This window comes from Balaenoptera borealis (genome assembly GCF_965194805.1).
Source record: "Balaenoptera borealis genome assembly, chromosome: 12".
NCBI classification, from domain to species: domain Eukaryota; kingdom Metazoa; phylum Chordata; class Mammalia; order Artiodactyla; family Balaenopteridae; genus Balaenoptera; species Balaenoptera borealis.
The window spans coordinates 86,717,751-86,736,235 of NC_138869.1; the positions used below are offsets into that span (position 1 = coordinate 86,717,751).

At 39.9% G+C, this 18,485-nt stretch overlaps 1 protein-coding gene and 1 long non-coding RNA gene across 2 annotated transcripts in view; one reads left to right on the forward strand and one right to left on the reverse strand.

Moving 5' to 3' along the window:
* Positions 1-18,485, reverse strand: part of LOC309607948 — a 208,849-nt gene that overhangs the window by 181,851 nt on the left and 8,513 nt on the right. The gene's annotated exons all lie outside the window — the stretch shown is intronic.
* Positions 3,835-18,485, forward strand: part of TRIM31 (tripartite motif containing 31) — a 31,140-nt gene continuing 16,489 nt past the window's right edge. The window contains exon 1 of the mRNA XM_082347082.1: positions 3,835-18,242. Coding sequence (XP_082203208.1) covers positions 17,826-18,242 — 417 coding nt within the window. The 5' untranslated portion in view covers positions 3,835-17,825. The remainder of the gene's footprint in view (positions 18,243-18,485) is intronic.

Here is an 18,485-nt window from a genome sequence, read left to right on the forward strand (position 1 = left end):
GAATTCCAGAGGCAAGGCTTGCACCTTGTACAAAGTTTGCAGAAAACCTTCACCAACAAGCATCTGAGCCCTCAGTTGTTTCCAGCCCCATCTCCCCAACTTTTTTTTGTGGCTTTCCTGGTAGAATATGTGCTTTGGGATTAAAAAAAAAAAAAAAAAAAAAGAAAATCCACCTCAACTGGGGCAATATAATCAGGACACCCCCAGATCGGTTGCTTTAAGCGCTGTCACTCATTCCGGCCTGGGGGCGCGCGCCCGGCTCGTTCCCGAGCGCGCTCACTCAGTGGTCCTCGCCCCAACCACCCTAACGTTTCCCAGCGGCCACCCGAGCCGCCCCACTCGGCACTCCCGGTCCAGCCCCCGCCGGGGAAGGCGGCCCGTCCAGCCTCTCCCCACACGAAGCGGATGACCGCAGCTGAGCCCGCAGCCAGCGGCCAACTGCCTCCTTCCCATCACCAGCCGGTGGTCTGAGTCTCCGCGCCGCCTCCTCCTGGCCCTTCCTGACCTTGCGCACTGCAGGGTACCGGCGTGGGCGCCCCACTTCTGTGCTGCGCGCCTCCGACCTCTTGCCGAGTAGCCATCTCTATTCTGCAGGTGGAGAAACCGAAGCCCGGAGCACTGAAAGGCGGGTCCCAAAGACCCCTGAGAGCGGTCACCAAAAGCAAGTAATGTAAGTGACTCTGGGAAGATTAACACTTGATTTCCTACAACTGAGGCAGCCTCAGAAAACCAGCCTCGGAACTTTTTCCCTACGGGACCCTCAGTCCTTCAAGTCACCCCTATACCGACCCATTTAGCAAGAACTCTAGGAGCAACTCACCCCAAACCAATGGAATGAAAAAGCTTTGTTTAGAAGTGAGGCCTGTGGAAATCTCAGCTGGCTTACAGGCTTTTAATGCATCATTAGCACCTCGGAGTGTGCCGTGTTTTCTGTTTGGCTCCTCTTTCTGCCTCTAGAGCTGGCTGCAGCTCCAATCTCCTTGTCACATCCTGGTCTGCAAGCTGAGACCTATCAGGGACCCTTATGCCACAGGGCAACTCCTTATGCTGGTGTTGCACTGAAGTTAGAATTCTCACAGCCACCCCGTGAGTGCCTGCATTTTCGAGGCACCAACCTGAATATGTGCTCAAACAGGCCTGGTAAGGAGGACTGCTGTGACTCCAGCTCTTCTGGAACATTAGGTGTGTAGGATGCAAGATTCTATTTCAGCTCTATCTGGGGGTAAAGGGGCAATGCGTGTGTGTGTGTGTGCGCGTGCGCGCATGCACAGCACACCAAAGAAAAGTCCATATAGATTTTACTACTAAAGGGAATAGAAGAGAAGAGGAAAATACATTTTCTGAAAGCTAACATCCAGAGAAGAGCAAAGCACTGAAAAAACTGAGGCCTGGATCAGAAGGGTTTCTGCTCTCATTAGTGGACTGAGTAATTCAGACTTCTCCCATGCGAAGACAACTTAAAAAGCTGGATAAAATATTTTTAAGGTATCTTAAAAATTCAAAGGGCCAGTGAAGAATTGTTGGGCCAAAGTTTGGGAAAGGAAAGGAATCTGTAGAGGCGAGCCTAGAACTTGGGGTTGCCTCTGTCTGGGGACATTCATTGATCCTGCAGGTTGCTGAGATTCCAAACTGCTTTTCTGGCAGCCTTTAAAGGCTTAAGGAACTAGAAATAGAGTCCCAAGCCCCCAAAATATCAAGTGTTGAACTTGTTTAAGGTGACTCTAGACTGCAATGACAAAAAAGAAAATCCTTATGGGAAGAAGCTAACATAATCCTAGGCTTTGAAATATTTCTGCAAATACTTCTTCAGATATATCTAGCACACAAGTGAAAATAACCAGGCACCAGAGAGACAAGAAACCACCAGTAAGAAAAGCAGAAACAACAAACAGAATCAGACTCAAGAAACTTCAGACACTGCCATTATTGACACAGACTGTACAATGACTTTGTATGTGCTATGTTCAAGGAGATACAAGCCAAACTTGAAAGATCTGGCAGAGAATCAGGAATTATAAAAAGTGGCATAGAAGAAAAAAACAAACAAAACTTTTAGCCTGAGTCAGTCATGGGCACTAAAGTTATAAAGTCGTGGAAACTTAAGTGGGGTAGTCTTTTTCTTTCTTTTATAAATTTATTTATTTTTATTTTTGGCTGCGTTGGGTCTTCGTGCGGGCTTTCTCTAGCTGCGACGAGCTGGGGCTACTCTTCGTTGCGGTGCATGGGCTTCTCATTGCAGTGGCTTCTCTTGTTGCGGAGCATGGGCTCTAGGAGCGCGGGCTTCAGTAGTTGTGGCACATGGACTTAGTTGCTCCGCGGCATGTGGGATCTTCCCGGACCAGGGCTCGAACCCGTGTCGCCTGCATTGGCAGGTGGATTCTTAACCACTGCGCCACCAGGGAAGTCCTCCAGTGGAGTAGTCTTGTTGGTCCACCTGTGAACCCTGGAAGAAAGAAAGATCACAGAGATTTGGAGAGAGTAGCTTCATATTTCCAGTTCAGCTTTTGATATCACAGAATGACATAACCAAAAATATAAATAAAGCATGTAATTTAAACTATGGAATTTAATTTTTAAGGGTTGTACATTCACCTGGTTCAAAGAGTAATATATAAAAAGATGTACGTCAGGAAGACTTGCAACCGCCCTGCACCTATTCACCTCATCTGCCACTACCCACCCCCCACCCTTGCCCCACAGGTGAACACTTTTATTAGTTTCCCGTGTATCCTTTCAATGTTTATGTAGGTAGAAGTAAATACAAGTATATATTTATACTATATATATATTTGTAGTTCTCCCTTTTTTAAGGCAAAATTTTGCATGTTAAATAATGTTCTTTTTCACTTAACAATATAGCCTAAATATTTTTGTCATGTCAATACACAGAGCCCCTATAAATTGGCTCAGTTTAATATGATGCAACAAAATTAGTTACTTTGCACCAGGTACTCTGTTAAGTGCTGAGGGGATCAAGATGGAAAAACATGGCCATGGGTAAGAAGCTTTATTTCCACAGTCTTAAGGGGAAATTTTTTTCTAAAGTCTGGATTTGGGAGGGATTTTCTGGAATTTGGCCTGGGTGTTCATCCAGCTGCTTCCCCATCTGTGATGAGGACTCACTGGAATAGCTGGCGAGTATCAGACGCTTTGTGTACTGGAGATGCTGGAGATTAGCCCAGGAGTTTCTGGCAGGCTGGGCCCCGCAGCTCTTCTGAGCCGAGTCTGGGCCAGAGCATGTTGCTGTCTTGCAGGAGAGGGAAGAGTATCAGCCTTCCGCCTGCAGACTTAGCAGAAACACGGAGTTGACCATGAGTCCGACTCAGATCAGCTTTAAGGTGCTCTCAGATCCCCATGGAGCTAATGAATGGGGTAGGGGACAGTTTGAAGCAAAGGGTAGGTCAGACAAATGGAGATGCGTGCTTGTTTGGAACAAAAGCCGTCCATTTTAAAAGCCTCCTTAAATTATTCAACATCTAAAAGCATTAAAATGTAAATTTTTTTTTAACACTCTTGGGTTAAAAAAAGTTGCTAAGGACATTGTACCTGAATTAAAATAGCAAAGACTGGAACAAATGTCCTTTAAACTAAACTAGTTTCTTTTGCAGGGAGATCTTGAGAGCCTTTTGGACATTCATCTATTTACCTGACTCCAGGGTCAGGGCCCTCTGATCAAAGGTGCATTCTTTACCAACAGGGGAGTCACAAGTCAAGGTAAAGGAAAAGCCCCTCACTATGCCCCACCTCGGCCCCGTGTATACCTTAGGTAGGAGCTGACCGGCAGGCGTGCCTTTCTATCCCACCCACCCTCTCTCCTCCTCCCCACCCTCGGGCTGAACTGGAAAGGTCTGGGAAGATGGAAAAGAGATTATTCCAGCAGACAGATCATTTGTAGCATTGCCAGATAAAATAACAGGATGCTCAGTTAAACTTGAATTTCAGATAGTTTCATATAAGTATGTCCCAAATACTGCATTATTCATTGTTTATCTGAAATTCAGATTTAACTGGGTGTCCTGTACTTTTATTTGCTAAATCTGGCAACCCTACTTGGCACGTATGGGTCACAGAGTATCAGTCTGACTGGAAAAGACAGTTTGTTTTGAGGAGAAACTAAAGATAAGCTTAGATGGAAGGGAGGAAGCCTTTAAATATCAGCAGCAGTTTAGACTTTGTCCTGTAGAAAATGGGGCTGACTGAAGATACTTTTATAAAAATATTTATTGTGGGTTTTTTCCTACATTGTAGAAATACGTTCATTGTAATATATTTGGAAAGCATGGAAAAGTATAAAAGAAAATAATTAGCCATAATTCCACCAACCAGCAATTACAGTTGTTGACATTTTGCTGTTAACTGCCTTCAAGTTGTTGCCCAGTTGTCACCACCTTGGGCCCATTTGGACCACCCTACTGAAAAGTGGAACCTTACCCCTGCTCGCCATGCCCCCTTCCTGCTTTATTTTTTCTCTGTAATATGTATTGCCTCTTAATGTATAATTCATTTGGTTAGCTAATTTGTCTGGCTTTCCTCAATGGGCGGGGCTTCTGGCCACTGTCACTGTGTATCTATCACTAGTCTTAGAACTGTGCCTGGCACATAGAAATACTGAATACCTGTTGTGACAAATAAGTTATTCTTCTTGTCCCTTTTCTCTGAATATATATATATATATTTAAAAAAAAATTATTTCTGTAGGACAAATTTTTGGACATGGAATTGGGTCAAAAGGTCTTATGTGCATTTGTAAAGAATGTTATTTGGTATATATTGCCAACGTGCAGTCCGGAGAGGTTGAACCAGCTCATGTCCCACCTAGAGCTTGGAATGGAAAAACGGCCACGAGTGCTGCTGTGTCCAGTGGGAGGTGGCAGTGGTAGGGAGACTCCTTGTATGGAGTTGGCAACTCAGAGCTGGGGGTGAGATGTAAGGTGGGCTTTATAGTGATATGGGAGTTAATCTGTATATTAGTGTATTAATTTGCTAGAGCTGCCATAAGAAAATACCACCGACCAGGTGGTTTAAGCAGCAGAAATTCATTTTCTCACAGTTCTGGAGGCTACAAGTCCAAGATCAAGGCTGTTTCTTTTGAGGCCTCTCTCCTTGGCTTGCCATTGGCCAGCTTCTGGCTGTGTCCTCGCATGGCCTTTTGTGCATGGGAACATCTCTGATGTCTCTGTGTGTCCTAATCTCTTCTCATAAGGACACCAGTCAGATTAGGGCCCACCTTAATGGCCTTATTTTAACTTGGTCACCTCTTTCAAGGCCCTATCTACAAATTATAGTCACATTCTTAGGTACTAACGGTTGGAGCTTCAACATACCAATTTGGGTGGACATAATTCAGCTCATAACACTCTGCTTGGAAGACAGGAGGGGTAGACCTTCACCACAATTCTCCTAACATTCAGAAGGCAGCTTTCCTGTCCACCTGAGGCTCCTCAGGGCCAACGCCAGATCCTCATCCCCACCTCCTGCAATGGGATTTTGAAGCTGTTCACCATCCTAGTGTCCTCCTGAAAGGTGGTCCAGTCTGTGGTGTCTTTATTAAAATGTGGCTCTCAGAGTAAGGAATTATGAAGAACTATGTGCTGAGCTCTGAGTACAGTACTTCTGTGGTACAAAATATGACAGAGTCTGATGTCTTCTGATAGGGGTGTGTTTAGATCTTCAGCTGCAACTGTATTTTTATTTCTTCTTGCCAGTTTTCTTTGATGTCATTTCCTACCCAAGTAGCCTAATTACTGAGGGTATGAGTTGAGGGTAGACAGTCTGTATTAGGATTCTCCAGAGAAACAAAACCAATTGATGTGTATAGAGAGAGATTTAAGAAATTGGCTTGGGAGTTCCCTGGTGGTCCAGTGATTAGGACTTGGTACTTTCACTGCCGTGGCCTGGGTTCAATCCCTGGTCAGGGAACTAAGGTCCCACAAGAAATTGGCTCATGTGATTGTAGGTGCTGGCAGGTTCAAATTCTGCAGGGCAGGCCGGGCAGGTTAGAGACCCAGGGAAGAGTTGATGTTGCAGCTAGAGGCAGACTGGAGCCAGAATTCTCTCTTTTTCAAGGGAAACTTTTCTCTTTTAAGGCCTTAAACTAATTGATGAGGCCCATCCACATTAGGGAAGGTAATTTTCTTTCTTCAGAGTCTACTGACTTAAATGTTAATCTCATCTAAAAAATACCTTCATAGCAGCATCTAGACTGGTGTTGACCAAATATCTGGGTACCATTGCCTAGCCAAGTTGACACATAGAATTAGCCATCCCACAGGTCAATCCAATACTTTAAATGATCTCTTTAGGTAACTGAGTCAAGTGAAGACCAGATCTTTCCAGCATCTTCCCTTGCCCTTGCTCATATTTCATTTGGAATTGGGGTGTTTAGGAAGCCTGCAGTTTCTCCTGACAGAGGGAGACAGGTGAGCCTACCATGGGATTTTTTGTATTTCCATTGGTATAGCAGCCCTTAAACTATCTCTGGATTTATGGTTATGTCTTTTAATGAGTCCCTCTAAGGAAGAAAATGAACATTCCATTTTGTTGGGTTTATTTAATCCTATGACTGATCCTCTTTTTGAGTGACTCAGTCCCATGTTATATTGAGTGCTGTAACTATTACTTATAAATTGACTTCTGTTAACCCATGCGTTTATTTTTATGGTTATTTTTCTTTGCTCTCTGTGTGATATGATTTCTGTAGAGGACTTTAAACTCTTTACTCCTTTTAAATGAGGTTACAGGTTAACTTCATTCAATTTGCCAACTCAGCAAACATTTTAATCAGCAAGGTGTTGATTAAACAAAATAAATAAAATAAATTAATTAGAAAAAAGAAATTATTAAAAAAATAAAATGAAATGTCAGTAGTAATGTGGTTGGGAAACCCTGACACAAGTTTTATTTTATTTTATTTATTTATTTTTTTTACTTTTTAAAAAATTTTTATTGTTGATTTACAATGTTGTGATTTCATACTTCTGATTAGACATCTAATTGGCTTGTACTACTCTTAGGACTACGGTTAATATTCTTGACTGTTCCCACATTATCTCTCAGATCCAGTCATTACATACAGTTATTGCTTCACTTCCCATCACACGTTCCCTAACTCTCTACATCTCAAACATAGTAGATTTTTTCAAATCACTGAAGACTCTGTGTGACTTTCTGTCAAGAGCCTTTCCAAGTGATTTTATCTTTAACAAGTTTTATTTTATATTTTGCTTTTATAAACAATACTACACTCAACATCCTTATACACATCTCTGAATGCACATGTGCAAGATTTTCTCTAGAGGAGCAGAATCCTAGGCTCTGGAGTCTAGTTGGGTTCAAGTCCACATTCTACCATTTACTTACTGAATGACCTTGGGCAAATTAATCTCCCTTAACCTCGATTGACTTGTCCTCAAAGTGGGGTTAATACTTCTCTGTATAAATAATAATTTTGCTAATATATGCAAAATGCTTGGAACTGTGCCTGGTACATGGTAAGCATTCAATACATGTTAGTTTTTATTTATTATTAGTAGTAGTAATATTTCCATTATCATCATCATCATCATCATCATCATTATTATATAACCCTGAAATGAAAATGCACATTTTTTTTTTTTGGCTCCGTTGGGTCTTTGTTACTGTGCGTGGGCTTTCTCTAGTTGCAGCAAGCGGACTTCTCATTGCAGAGCAGGGGCTCTAGGCACATGGGCTCAGGGGCTCAGTAGTTGTGGCTCACGGGCTCTAGAGCGCAGGCTCAGTAGTTGTGGTGCATGGGCTTAGTTGCTCCGTGGCATGTGGGATCTTCCCAGACCAGGGCTCAAACCAGTGTCCCCTGAATTGGCAGGCTGATTCTTAACCACTGCGCCATCAGGGAAGCCCAAAATTGCACATTTTAAACTCTACTAAATATTAACAAATTGCTGTAATTTACACTTTCATCGGTAGGGTTTAAGTTTCTCCATTTCCCCATGTCTCTGGCCATGTTTGATATTCCCAGACTTTTTAATTTAAGGTATAAAATGGTATCTTGTTTTAATTTTGCATTTTCAAGATTGCTGTTTCATATGTTTATTGATCAATTAATTGTATCGTTCCGTGAATTTCCAGTTCAATCTCAGCCCATTTTTTATCATTTAATTTTGTGAAAACAAAGTATTTACAAAATTTAAAATTCACAAAATGTAAAAAAAAAAAAAAAAAAAAAACCGTGAAAAGTTTCTACCACCCTGATCCTGCAACCAGCCAGTCCACTTCCTTACAGGCAACCAGGGTGAGTAGATCCTTATCCTTCGAGAGAGTTTATATGCATATTCAAGAAAATAAGTGTAATTTTTTATCCAATTGGTTGCATAGTACATGCTTTATTCTGGGTCACTGGGGGTTTTTTTTTCCCCACATAACAACATACCTTGGTGATATTTTCTATCTGTAAATACAGAACTTCTTCATTCTTTTTTATTTCTATGCAGTTTTAGAGATCTACTGTAATTTATTTAAACATTTCCCTATTGATTGACATTTAGGTTGTTTCCAATCTTTTGTTAAATACAAACATTACCACAAAGTCCAAAATAATTTTACGTGTGTGAATAAATCTATAGGATAAACTCCTAGAGGTGGAATTTCTGAGGTAAAAGGGGGTGAGCACTTGTAATTTTGAAACATATTGAAATATTGACCTCCGTAGAAATTGCACCAAGTTGCATTGGCCCAGCAATGCAAGAATCTTTTCCCCTGACATTGGCCATCCCAGGATCATCAGACTCCTGGATTTTTACCAGGTAGAAAATCGTATTTCAGTGTCATTTTAATATGCATTTCTTTCATTTTAAGTGATGCTGAGAATTTTTCATATATTCAAAAGTCGTTTGTATTTCCTTTCCCGTGAACTGTCTATTCTTATCCTTTGTTCATTTTCCTATGAGATCGTTGATCTTATTGATTTGTAGCAGCTTTTTTAAATCTCAAAGAAACTGACCCTTAATCTTCAATTAATCTATGATACAAATTGTTAATATTTCTCCCAGTTTTCATTTGTCTTTTGAATTTGTTTTTGTGAATTTTGTCATGCAGAAACATTTTTCAATAGGTAAATTTATCAATATTTTCTATTTTGTGTCCTATTTATAAAGACCTTCCCACTCTGAAGTTATAAAATAATTCTCCTGTGGTTTCTTATAGTGCTTTTTTTTTTTTTAACAACAGCCATTTATTTATTTTTTATTTATTTATTTAAAATGTACTTATTTTTATTATTTATTTATTTTTGGCTGTGTTGGGTCTTCGTTTCTGTGCAAGGGCTTTCTCTAGTTGTGGCAAGCGGGGGCCACTCTTCATTGCGGTGCGTGGGCCTCTCACTATTGCGGCCTCTCTTGTTGCGGAGCACAGGCTCCAGACGCGCAGGCTCAGTAGTTGTGGCTCATGGGCCTAGTTGCTCCGCGGCATGTGGGATCTTCCCAGACCAAGGCTCGAACCCGTGTCCCCTGCATTAGCAGGCAGATTCTCAACCACTGCACCACCAGGGAAGCCCTCTTATAGTGCTTTTATATTTCCATTTTTTACTTTTAAGTATGTGCTGTGTTTGGAATTTAGCCTAGTTTAAGGTATAGGAAGTGGATTCAATTTATTAATTTTTTTCTAAATGACTTTCTTCTTGTCCCAATATCATTTATTCAGTTATCAATTGGAGATGGGATCTTTGTTAAATACTAAATGCCTGTATGTATTTGGCTGTTTCTGAACTTTCTACTCTGCTCTATGACCGATCTTGTGTTCATGCCACACTGTTGAGGCTCTATAATATGAGTCAATAAAATAATGAGGTCATTTCCACGCACGTGTACCTTTTTTTTTAACGTACCTTATCATGATTCCTCTCTTTCGTAGCTATTCTTACTTATTTTTCCCTATGGCCTTTAAAATCTGCCTTTCCAATTGTTAAAAATACCCTGTGGGTATTTTTACTGGGATCACATTAAATTTACAGATTAATTTACAAGTTACTTAATTTTACATATCAATTTATTGGAGTTCATTGTAAATTCTGGGTTTTAACCTTTTCTTTGATGGCTAGATAGCCATTTATCCATCTGTCTAGTCTGTAATTTTTAAATCTTTGTTGAATTTAAGTCTTTAAAAACATCTGGGATTGTTTTTGCATGTGGTGTGAGATGTGGATCAAATACTGCCCCCTCCTGCATAGGGAAATCCATTAGACCGGATACCTAAAATCGACTAGTTTGTCCTTTCTCATCACTGATTGTGAAGCCACCTCCATCACAGACCAAGTTATCATGTAAAAGCTGACCGGCTCTCGGCTTTCTATTCAGTCCTATTGACCTGTTTGTCTATTTTTGTGGTAATACCACACTGTCAATTATTAGAGCTTTATAATACGTCCTGCCCACACTGCATGGCATGTGGGATCTTTCTTCCCCTACCAGGGATCGAACCTGCGCCCCCTGCATTGGAAGTACAGAGTCTTAACCACTGGACCTCCAGGGAAATCCCAGGGACCTTGGTCCTTTTATATGAGTTTTAGAATCCATCAAATTTTACACACATATCCCAAAATAATCTTAGATTCTAATTGGAATTACATAGGATTTATAAATGAATGGAGAATTACTATAATTACTATGGATATTAAATTTTCCTGTCCATTAACATATTTTTAAAATTCAGGTCTTCTTTTGTTTAATTTTATCCCCAATCTTTTGAAAGATTATTCCTAGTTTCCCTAGGGTTTTTTTAACAGTATAAAAAAATATGTTCCCGTTACATTTTCTAATTGATTATTTCTGCTATCTAAGAGTGCTATTGATTTTTATTACAGATCTTCATCCAGCAACTCTATTATTAGTTCTAATAATTTGTCCTTTGATTCTGTTGAGTTATCTATAAGGAAAGTCTATGACACTTGCAAATATTAACTGATTGATCTTTTACATTCCAATCCTTAAACTCTTATTTCATTTTCTCATTGTATTAGCTAGGACCTCTGGTACAAAGTTAAATAATAGCATTATAGTGGCCACCATTGTCTTGTTCCTGAATTTAAGTTCTAAACTTTTACCATCAGGTGTGATTTTGGTGGTAGGTTTTCAGTAGAAACTCTTTAGCAGATTGAGGTAGTTCCCTTCTTTTTAAAAATATATTTATTTATTTAGTTATTTTTGGCTGTGTTGGGTCTTAGCTGCTGTGTGCGGGCTTTCTCCAGTTGCGGTGAGCGGGGGCTACTCTTCCTTTTGGTGCACAGGCTTCTCATTGCCGTGGCTTCTCTTGTTGCGGAGCACGGGCTTCAGGCGTGCGGGCTTCAGTAGTTGTGGCCCATGGACTCAGTAGTTGTGGCTCACGGGCTCTAGAGTGCAAGCTCAGTAGTTGTGGTGCACGGGGGCTTCGTTGCTCCACAGCATGTGGGATCTTCCCCGACCAGGAATTGAACCCGTGTCCTCTGCACTGGCAGGCGGATTCTTAACCACTGTGCCACCAGGGAAGTCCTTCCCTTCATTTTTGCTGAAAGTTTTTACCATGAAGGATGCTGAATTTTACCTTATTTTGGCATCTAATATTTTAGTGGATTTTGTCAATAGATTTTCTGCCAAATCTTTCCAGCATTCCTTGAATAAACGTTATTTGGTTATAACACACACACACACACACACACACACAGTTTCAGACAGAAAAAAAAGTAAGATTATTTACCACCAAAAGATTCTTACTGAAAAATCTCCTAAAAGCTATTCTTCATTAAAAAGATGGGGGTAGGGGGACCAAATGGAGGGACGTGATACATGAAGCAAGGGAAAAAATAAGTCAGTAGTATATGTTGGTAAAGATAGTATACCATTGATTGTAAGACATTGTAAACTAACTTTAAGTAGAATTAAAAATTTAAGACAACTATAACATGAAGAATTGAAACACACACAACTGGATTCAATTTGCTAACTTAATAAGATTTTAATATCTATGTTCATGAGTGCCATGGGTCTATAATTTTCTCTGCTTGCATTGTCCTTGACCAGTTTTGGTACCACTGTTTCACTAGCCTTGATTAAAGAATTGGGTAGCTGTCTTTTTTTATATTATCTGGAATAGTTTATATAAAGATAGTGGTAATATAAGACAGATGTTTTCTGTCCCTTGAATCCACTGCGACCTGTTACCTTATATAGAATATTTTTGCTGTTACAACTTATTTAAATGGAACTGTCATTTTCAGGTTATCTTTTCTTTTTTTTTTTTTAATTTTTATTTATTTATTTATTTATTTATGGCTGTGTTGGGTCTTCGTTTCTGTGCGAGGGCTTTCTCTAGTTGCGGCAAGTGGGGGCCACTCTTCATCACGGTGCGCGGGCCTCTCAGTACCGCGGCCTCTCTTGTTGCGGAGCACAAGCTCCAGACGCGCAGGCTCAGTAATTGTGGCTCACGGGCCCAGTTGCTCCGCGGCATGTGGGATCTTCCCAGACCAGGGCTCGAACCCGTGTCCCCTGCATTGGCAGGCAGATTCTCAACCACTGCGCCACCAGGGAAGCCCCCAGGTTATCTTTTCTTGAGTCAATTTTCATCATTTACATCTTAAAATATGTTTCTTTATGTTTTCAGGTTAACTGGTATAAATCTATGCATTGTGTTTTCTCATGACCTGTTCCATCTAGTATAGTTATTTCCCATTTTTAATCCTAATATTGTTCGTCTTCTCTTTTTTCTTGATCAGTCTTATCAAAATTATGCATAAGTTATTAGTATTAGTAATTAGTGTTAATATTTTCAAGAACAAGGTTTTAGTTTTATTGAATATCTCTGTGTTTTTTATAACTGTTAATTTCTGCTCTTATTTTTTTCTTTCTTTTTAGTTTCTTAGAGTTTACCTTTTTTCTTGCTTTTTTTTTTCACAGCTTCTCATTTTGAACTCCTAATTCATTTAAATTCAGTATTTTCTGTTTTTCAGTAATTGCATATTAAGCTATAAACTGGTCTCCCAGTACCACTTTAATGAATTCCACAAGTTTTGATATGGAGTATTTCTCTTGTCAGTCACATCTGAATAACTGCCTGGGAGACATAGCAGCTCAACATCTGATTTTATATATATAATCTGTGTCTTTTAATAGATGAGTTTAATTTTATATATTATATATATATACACATATATATACATACATACACTGGTGGTGACTACTGATACATTGAACTTATTACTACTACCTATTTTTTTCTATTTTCCACACTTTTTATTTATAACCCCTTCTAACTCTCTTGCCTTCCTGTTTTATTGGTTAAATTTTCTTTATTTTTTTCCCTTTGCTGCTTTGGAAGTTATAATTTATATTCCTTTAGTAATTATCCTTAAATTTTTATCTTATGTCATTAACTTCATATTTTTGTAACAAAGTCTAAAATTGTCAAGTATCTTTAAACTGCTAAAATCTTAGCTCCCTTAGGTAGGTCTTTAGCCATCCTCCAAACTTCCGCCTGCTTCTAATTCCCATATTATAGTTGTCTAAAATTTTAGCTCTACTTTTTTGAAGACAAAGCTTTTGTTTCTAACGTTTTTACAGTCAATGGTATACTATATTTACCAATATTGTTGAATTATGTTTTCTTTGCTTCGTGCATCACACTCCCATTGTGGGGCCTCTCTCTCTCTTTCATTCTCTCTTTTTTTTAAGAATAGATTTCAGGTTTTTCAGCAAGATTCCAAGGACCTCTTGTTGGAAAATTATTTTAGTTTTTTAATGTCCAAAAATATCTTTATTTTGCCCTCATTTATGAATAATAGATTAACTGAATATAACATCTTGGTTTGGTAATTTGCCCCAACTACTTGGAAATACTAATATGAGTTCTAGAGATTTACTTGTTATTCTTTGGTAGGTACTCTGTTATTTTTTTCTGGCAGCTTTTAAGATTTTCTCTTTATCTTTAATTCTCTTCAGTTTCATTACAAAGTGTTTTTAGTGTGAAATTATTTTTCACTTGTCGTGCTTGATATTTGGTGCATTTTCAGAGGACCCTTAAATTCTAAAAAGAAACCCAAAAAACAAAAAACTGAAGCCTTTTTCTCTTCACATCTTGCTCCTCTGCCATTTCTCCTCTTCTTCTGAACCTCCTACTGGATACACGTTGGAGCTTCTCGATTTATCCTCCATATCTCTTATCTTATATGGTTTCCATCCCTTAGTATTTCTCTGTGCTGTGTTTTGGTAAACTTCTCAGTGAATTCTGTCTCAGCACTATCTTACATTCATGAATTCTCTCATGGGCTGGCTATAGCTTTTCATGTTTAAAAAATATTTTGTCTATTATTAATATGTCTTTGGAAGACGAGAGTAGTGGTGGCCACATGAATTTACATCCCCATCTTGACCCCAAATCATTTTTTTTTACATTACTGCTATTAACCCTTGACGTGTCGTATTAATGCTAGTAAATCCTCTTTTGCTGCTGTTTGTCCTTTGACTTTTTTATGGCATTATTTTCCATAGTGAAGTTTTTGTTTAGTTTTATTTTTGGTAATCTGTCAATATTTTACTTTTATGTCTTCTGGATTTTTTATCTTGTTCAAAACATCTCTCTCACATTAAGGATAAATATTATTCTAAATTTTAATATTTTCATACTTGATTTTTAAACCACCTAGAATTTTTGTTTATGGTATACAGTGCAGGTCTAACTTTGTTTCCTTCTAGATAGTCAATTATGGCAACAAGTGGGACTACATCAAACTAAAAAGCTTCTGCATAGCAAAAGAAACAATCAACAAAATGGAAAAACAACCTATGGGATGGGAGAAAATATTTGCAAGCCATATATCAAAGAAGAGGTTAATGTCCAAAATATTTAAGAAACTCCTACAACTCAGTAGCAAAACCCCACAAATAATCCAATTAAAAAGTCTATTGAATAGACTGAAAAGACATTTTTCCAAAGAAAACATACATGAAAAGGTGCTCGACATCACAAATCACCAGGGAAATACAAATCAAAATCACGATGAGAAATCACCTCACACCTGTTACAATGGCTACCATCGAAAAGACAACAAATGCTGGTAAGGATGTTGAGGAAAGGGAACCTTGGTGCACTATGGGTGAATGTAAATTGGGATAGCTACTGTGGAAAACAGTATGGAAGATCCTCAAAAAAATTAAAAATAAAATTACCATATGATCCAGCAATCCCACTTCTGGGTATACGTCTGAAGGAAATGAAATGAGGAACTCAAAGAGATACTTGCATTCCCATTTTCACCACAGCATTATTCACAATAGCCAAGACTTGGAAACAACCTAAGTGTCCATCAACAGACAAATGGATAAATATAAATGTAATGTGTATATATACACACATATATATATTTCAAATATATCTATATTCAGCCATAAAAAGATGGAAATCCTGATGTTTGTGACAGTATGGACGGACCTTGGGGCATTAGGCTAAGTGAAATGTCAGACAGAGAAAAACAAATACTGTATGATCTCACTTGTATGTGAAAACTAAGAACATCACACTCATAGAAACAGAGTAGAATGGTGGTTGCCAGGGGCTCATGGGTGGGGGAAATTTGAAGATGTGGGTCAAGGGGTACAAACTTTCAGTTATAAGATAAATAAGTTTCAGGGATGTAATGTACAGTGTGGTAACTATAGTTAACAGTACCGTATTGTATACTCAAAAGTTGCTACAAGAATAGATCTTTAATGTTCTCACCATAACCACAGCAACACAACAAAAAGGTAATTTATGTGAGGTGAAGGAAGTGTTAACTAACCTTCTTGTGGTAAACATTTCACAATATGTACATGTACCAAATCATCACATCACATCCCATCACATTAAACCTTTGCAATGCTATGTGTCAATTATATCAATAAAGCTGGGTATGGGGGAAGGTCAGATGTCTTCAGGGGTTGGGCAGACAAGACGTAGGAAGAAGTGGTAGGGAAAATGAAACATGCACCCTCTCTAAAGTGATCCAAATTATCATTATGTTTAAAATCACCATGTCAAACAAAACCTGTCTAAAATTTAAATTCTGCCTCCAGGGCCCAGCAGTTTAGGGTGAGTATAAATTGTAAAATAGTATATAAATGTTAAGATGCTTTAATTCAACTTCAAAGCAAACAAAGAGAAAGGCCTTTTCATAACATTTCCTAAATGGAGGTATAACATTTCTGAAAGCCTTTGGATTCCAGCAATTGCTATAATTAGGGTAACCATATAATTTATCATCCAATCTGGACACTTTTGTGAATGGAAGGATGTTCTATTCATTACACCAGGTCAAAGGTGAAACCCAACACTGCCTCAAACCAAAATATACGATCACTCTGACTATAATCATTAAATCACCTACAACCCCTGTCTGACCTAAGATTAAGATCCGGTAAACATGAACGATGCACTTCTTGAAGGAGACAGATGGCAGATGCTGGAGAGAGGGGAGGTGAGGGTGGACGCTGGGATCCAGATGAAATGGGAAGGGAGGAAGGATCCTTCCCTTACACAAGAGGGAAGGAAGAAAGGTTATGATGCATATGTGTTGAGCTACAGAAGGGAGTGTAGGTGATGCTGGTTGATATTTTCCTAGTCAGGACAGAAGCCACAGGGGAAGGCAATTCAGGGATCAAGTAAGCACCAAAAAGCAGGAAGAACCACAGATAGACAAAACAAAGAATGGGCACAGAGGGCCTTCCCTGCTGGTGCTGCGGTAAAGAATCGGCCCTCCAATGTAGGGGATGCGGGTTCGATACCTGGTCAGGGAACTAAGATCCCACATGCCTCGGGGCAACTAAGGCCGCGCACCACAACGGCTGAGCTCATGCACCTCAGTAAGAGAGCTTGCATGCCGCAAACTGCAGAGCCTGAGGGCCACGACTAGAAAGAGAAAACCCGCACGCCACAACTAGAGAGAAGACTGTGCGCTGCAATGAAAGATCCCACATGCCTCATTGACGATCCCTTGTGCTGCAACTAAGACCTGACACAGCCAAAAAGATAAATTAAAAAAAAAAAAAAAAAAAGGGCACTGAGACACCAGAGTATTGAAGACATTTGAAAAGAACCCAAAAGAAGACAGACTGATACAGGTGCGGTGGGGAAGTAAAAGATCAACTAGGATGGAGAACAGAAAATGACCTTTCAGAAAGGAAGTTCCTTGCTTCTCCCACTGTACTAGGAATCCCCCCATGAGAGGATGGCTGCTTCTCCTTATAACTGGAAACTCCCTGAGTGGGTGATTATATCTTCCATATTTGCACAAAGTACTTCAAAGTGTGGAGCCAAATTACAGGAGGTAGAGAATCACCCCCCTTCCTTCCTTTCCATACGTTCTCCCAAGGTTTGGGCTCTGCATACGAGAGATGCTCAAAGCATTACTGGTGAACTGGCTGTGACCTTCTGAGAAGCGTCTTCCAGTCCCTCCACCCCCTCCCTGAACCTCTGCGAGTGGACTTTGGTGCCCTGGTCCTTCTGATCTCAGTTAACTGCCTCATAAAAATATCCTTAATTAGTCCAAGGTTCAGGAAGACTTACCCCATTTTATAAGCAGCATATATTCATTCACGATATCCATTTGTTCTCAAGAGGCAGTGAGGTAGCATTGCCCATCTGTTTTCCTCTTTATAATATTCCCTACATTCTAATTTTGATTCTTGTCTATTATTCATTTTTTCTATCTCTTCTTTTCCTCTCTCCCTGCTTCACTACTTGATAGACTCTGACCTCCATGTCCTCTGTTTTCTTCTCTTTTCCTGGAACCAGTGTCCACAGAAGACTTCGAGACTTTCTACAGACTTGAAGCAGCCCTCTGCCCAACCATGGCCAATCAACAGTTTGCCAGTAAGCTTCAGGAGGAAGTGATCTGCCCCATCTGCATGGATATTCTGCAGGGCCCTGCTACCATCGACTGCGGGCACACTTTCTGCCACAGGTGCATCACTCAGAGTTGGGAAGCAGCAGACAGCATTCTTAAATGTCCCCTCTGCAACAAAACTGTGAGGGGGGACACGATCGCGCCCAACTGGCTGTTGGCGAATCTGGTGGGGAAAATCCAAGCTATGGATCCCTCTGAGATGCAGCCAGAAACGAAAGAGTTGAGATGTCTGAGGCACGGGGAGAAGTGTCATTTCTTCTGTGAGTTCGATGGCAAGTTCCTCTGTGTGGTGTGTCGTGAATCCAAGGACCACAAATCCCACAATGCAACTTTGATAGAAGAAGCTGCCCAGAGTTATCAGGTAGGCATTTGGGGATTCCCCTCCCTGTACCCACATCAGACTAGGAGTTCAGTGAGGACCTGGAAACTGTCACCTTCTTCCTCTGGGTTTGTACCCTATTGCCCCCATCTTTGCCCTTGAGTAGACAATTTGCAGTCAGGCCCAGTAGGTTCAAAGGTCTAAGTCTGGAGAACTGATGCCTGTTGAAACCAAGGTATAATGGAGAATGGAAAGAACACGGAATTTTGAGTCAGAAGTGTAGGT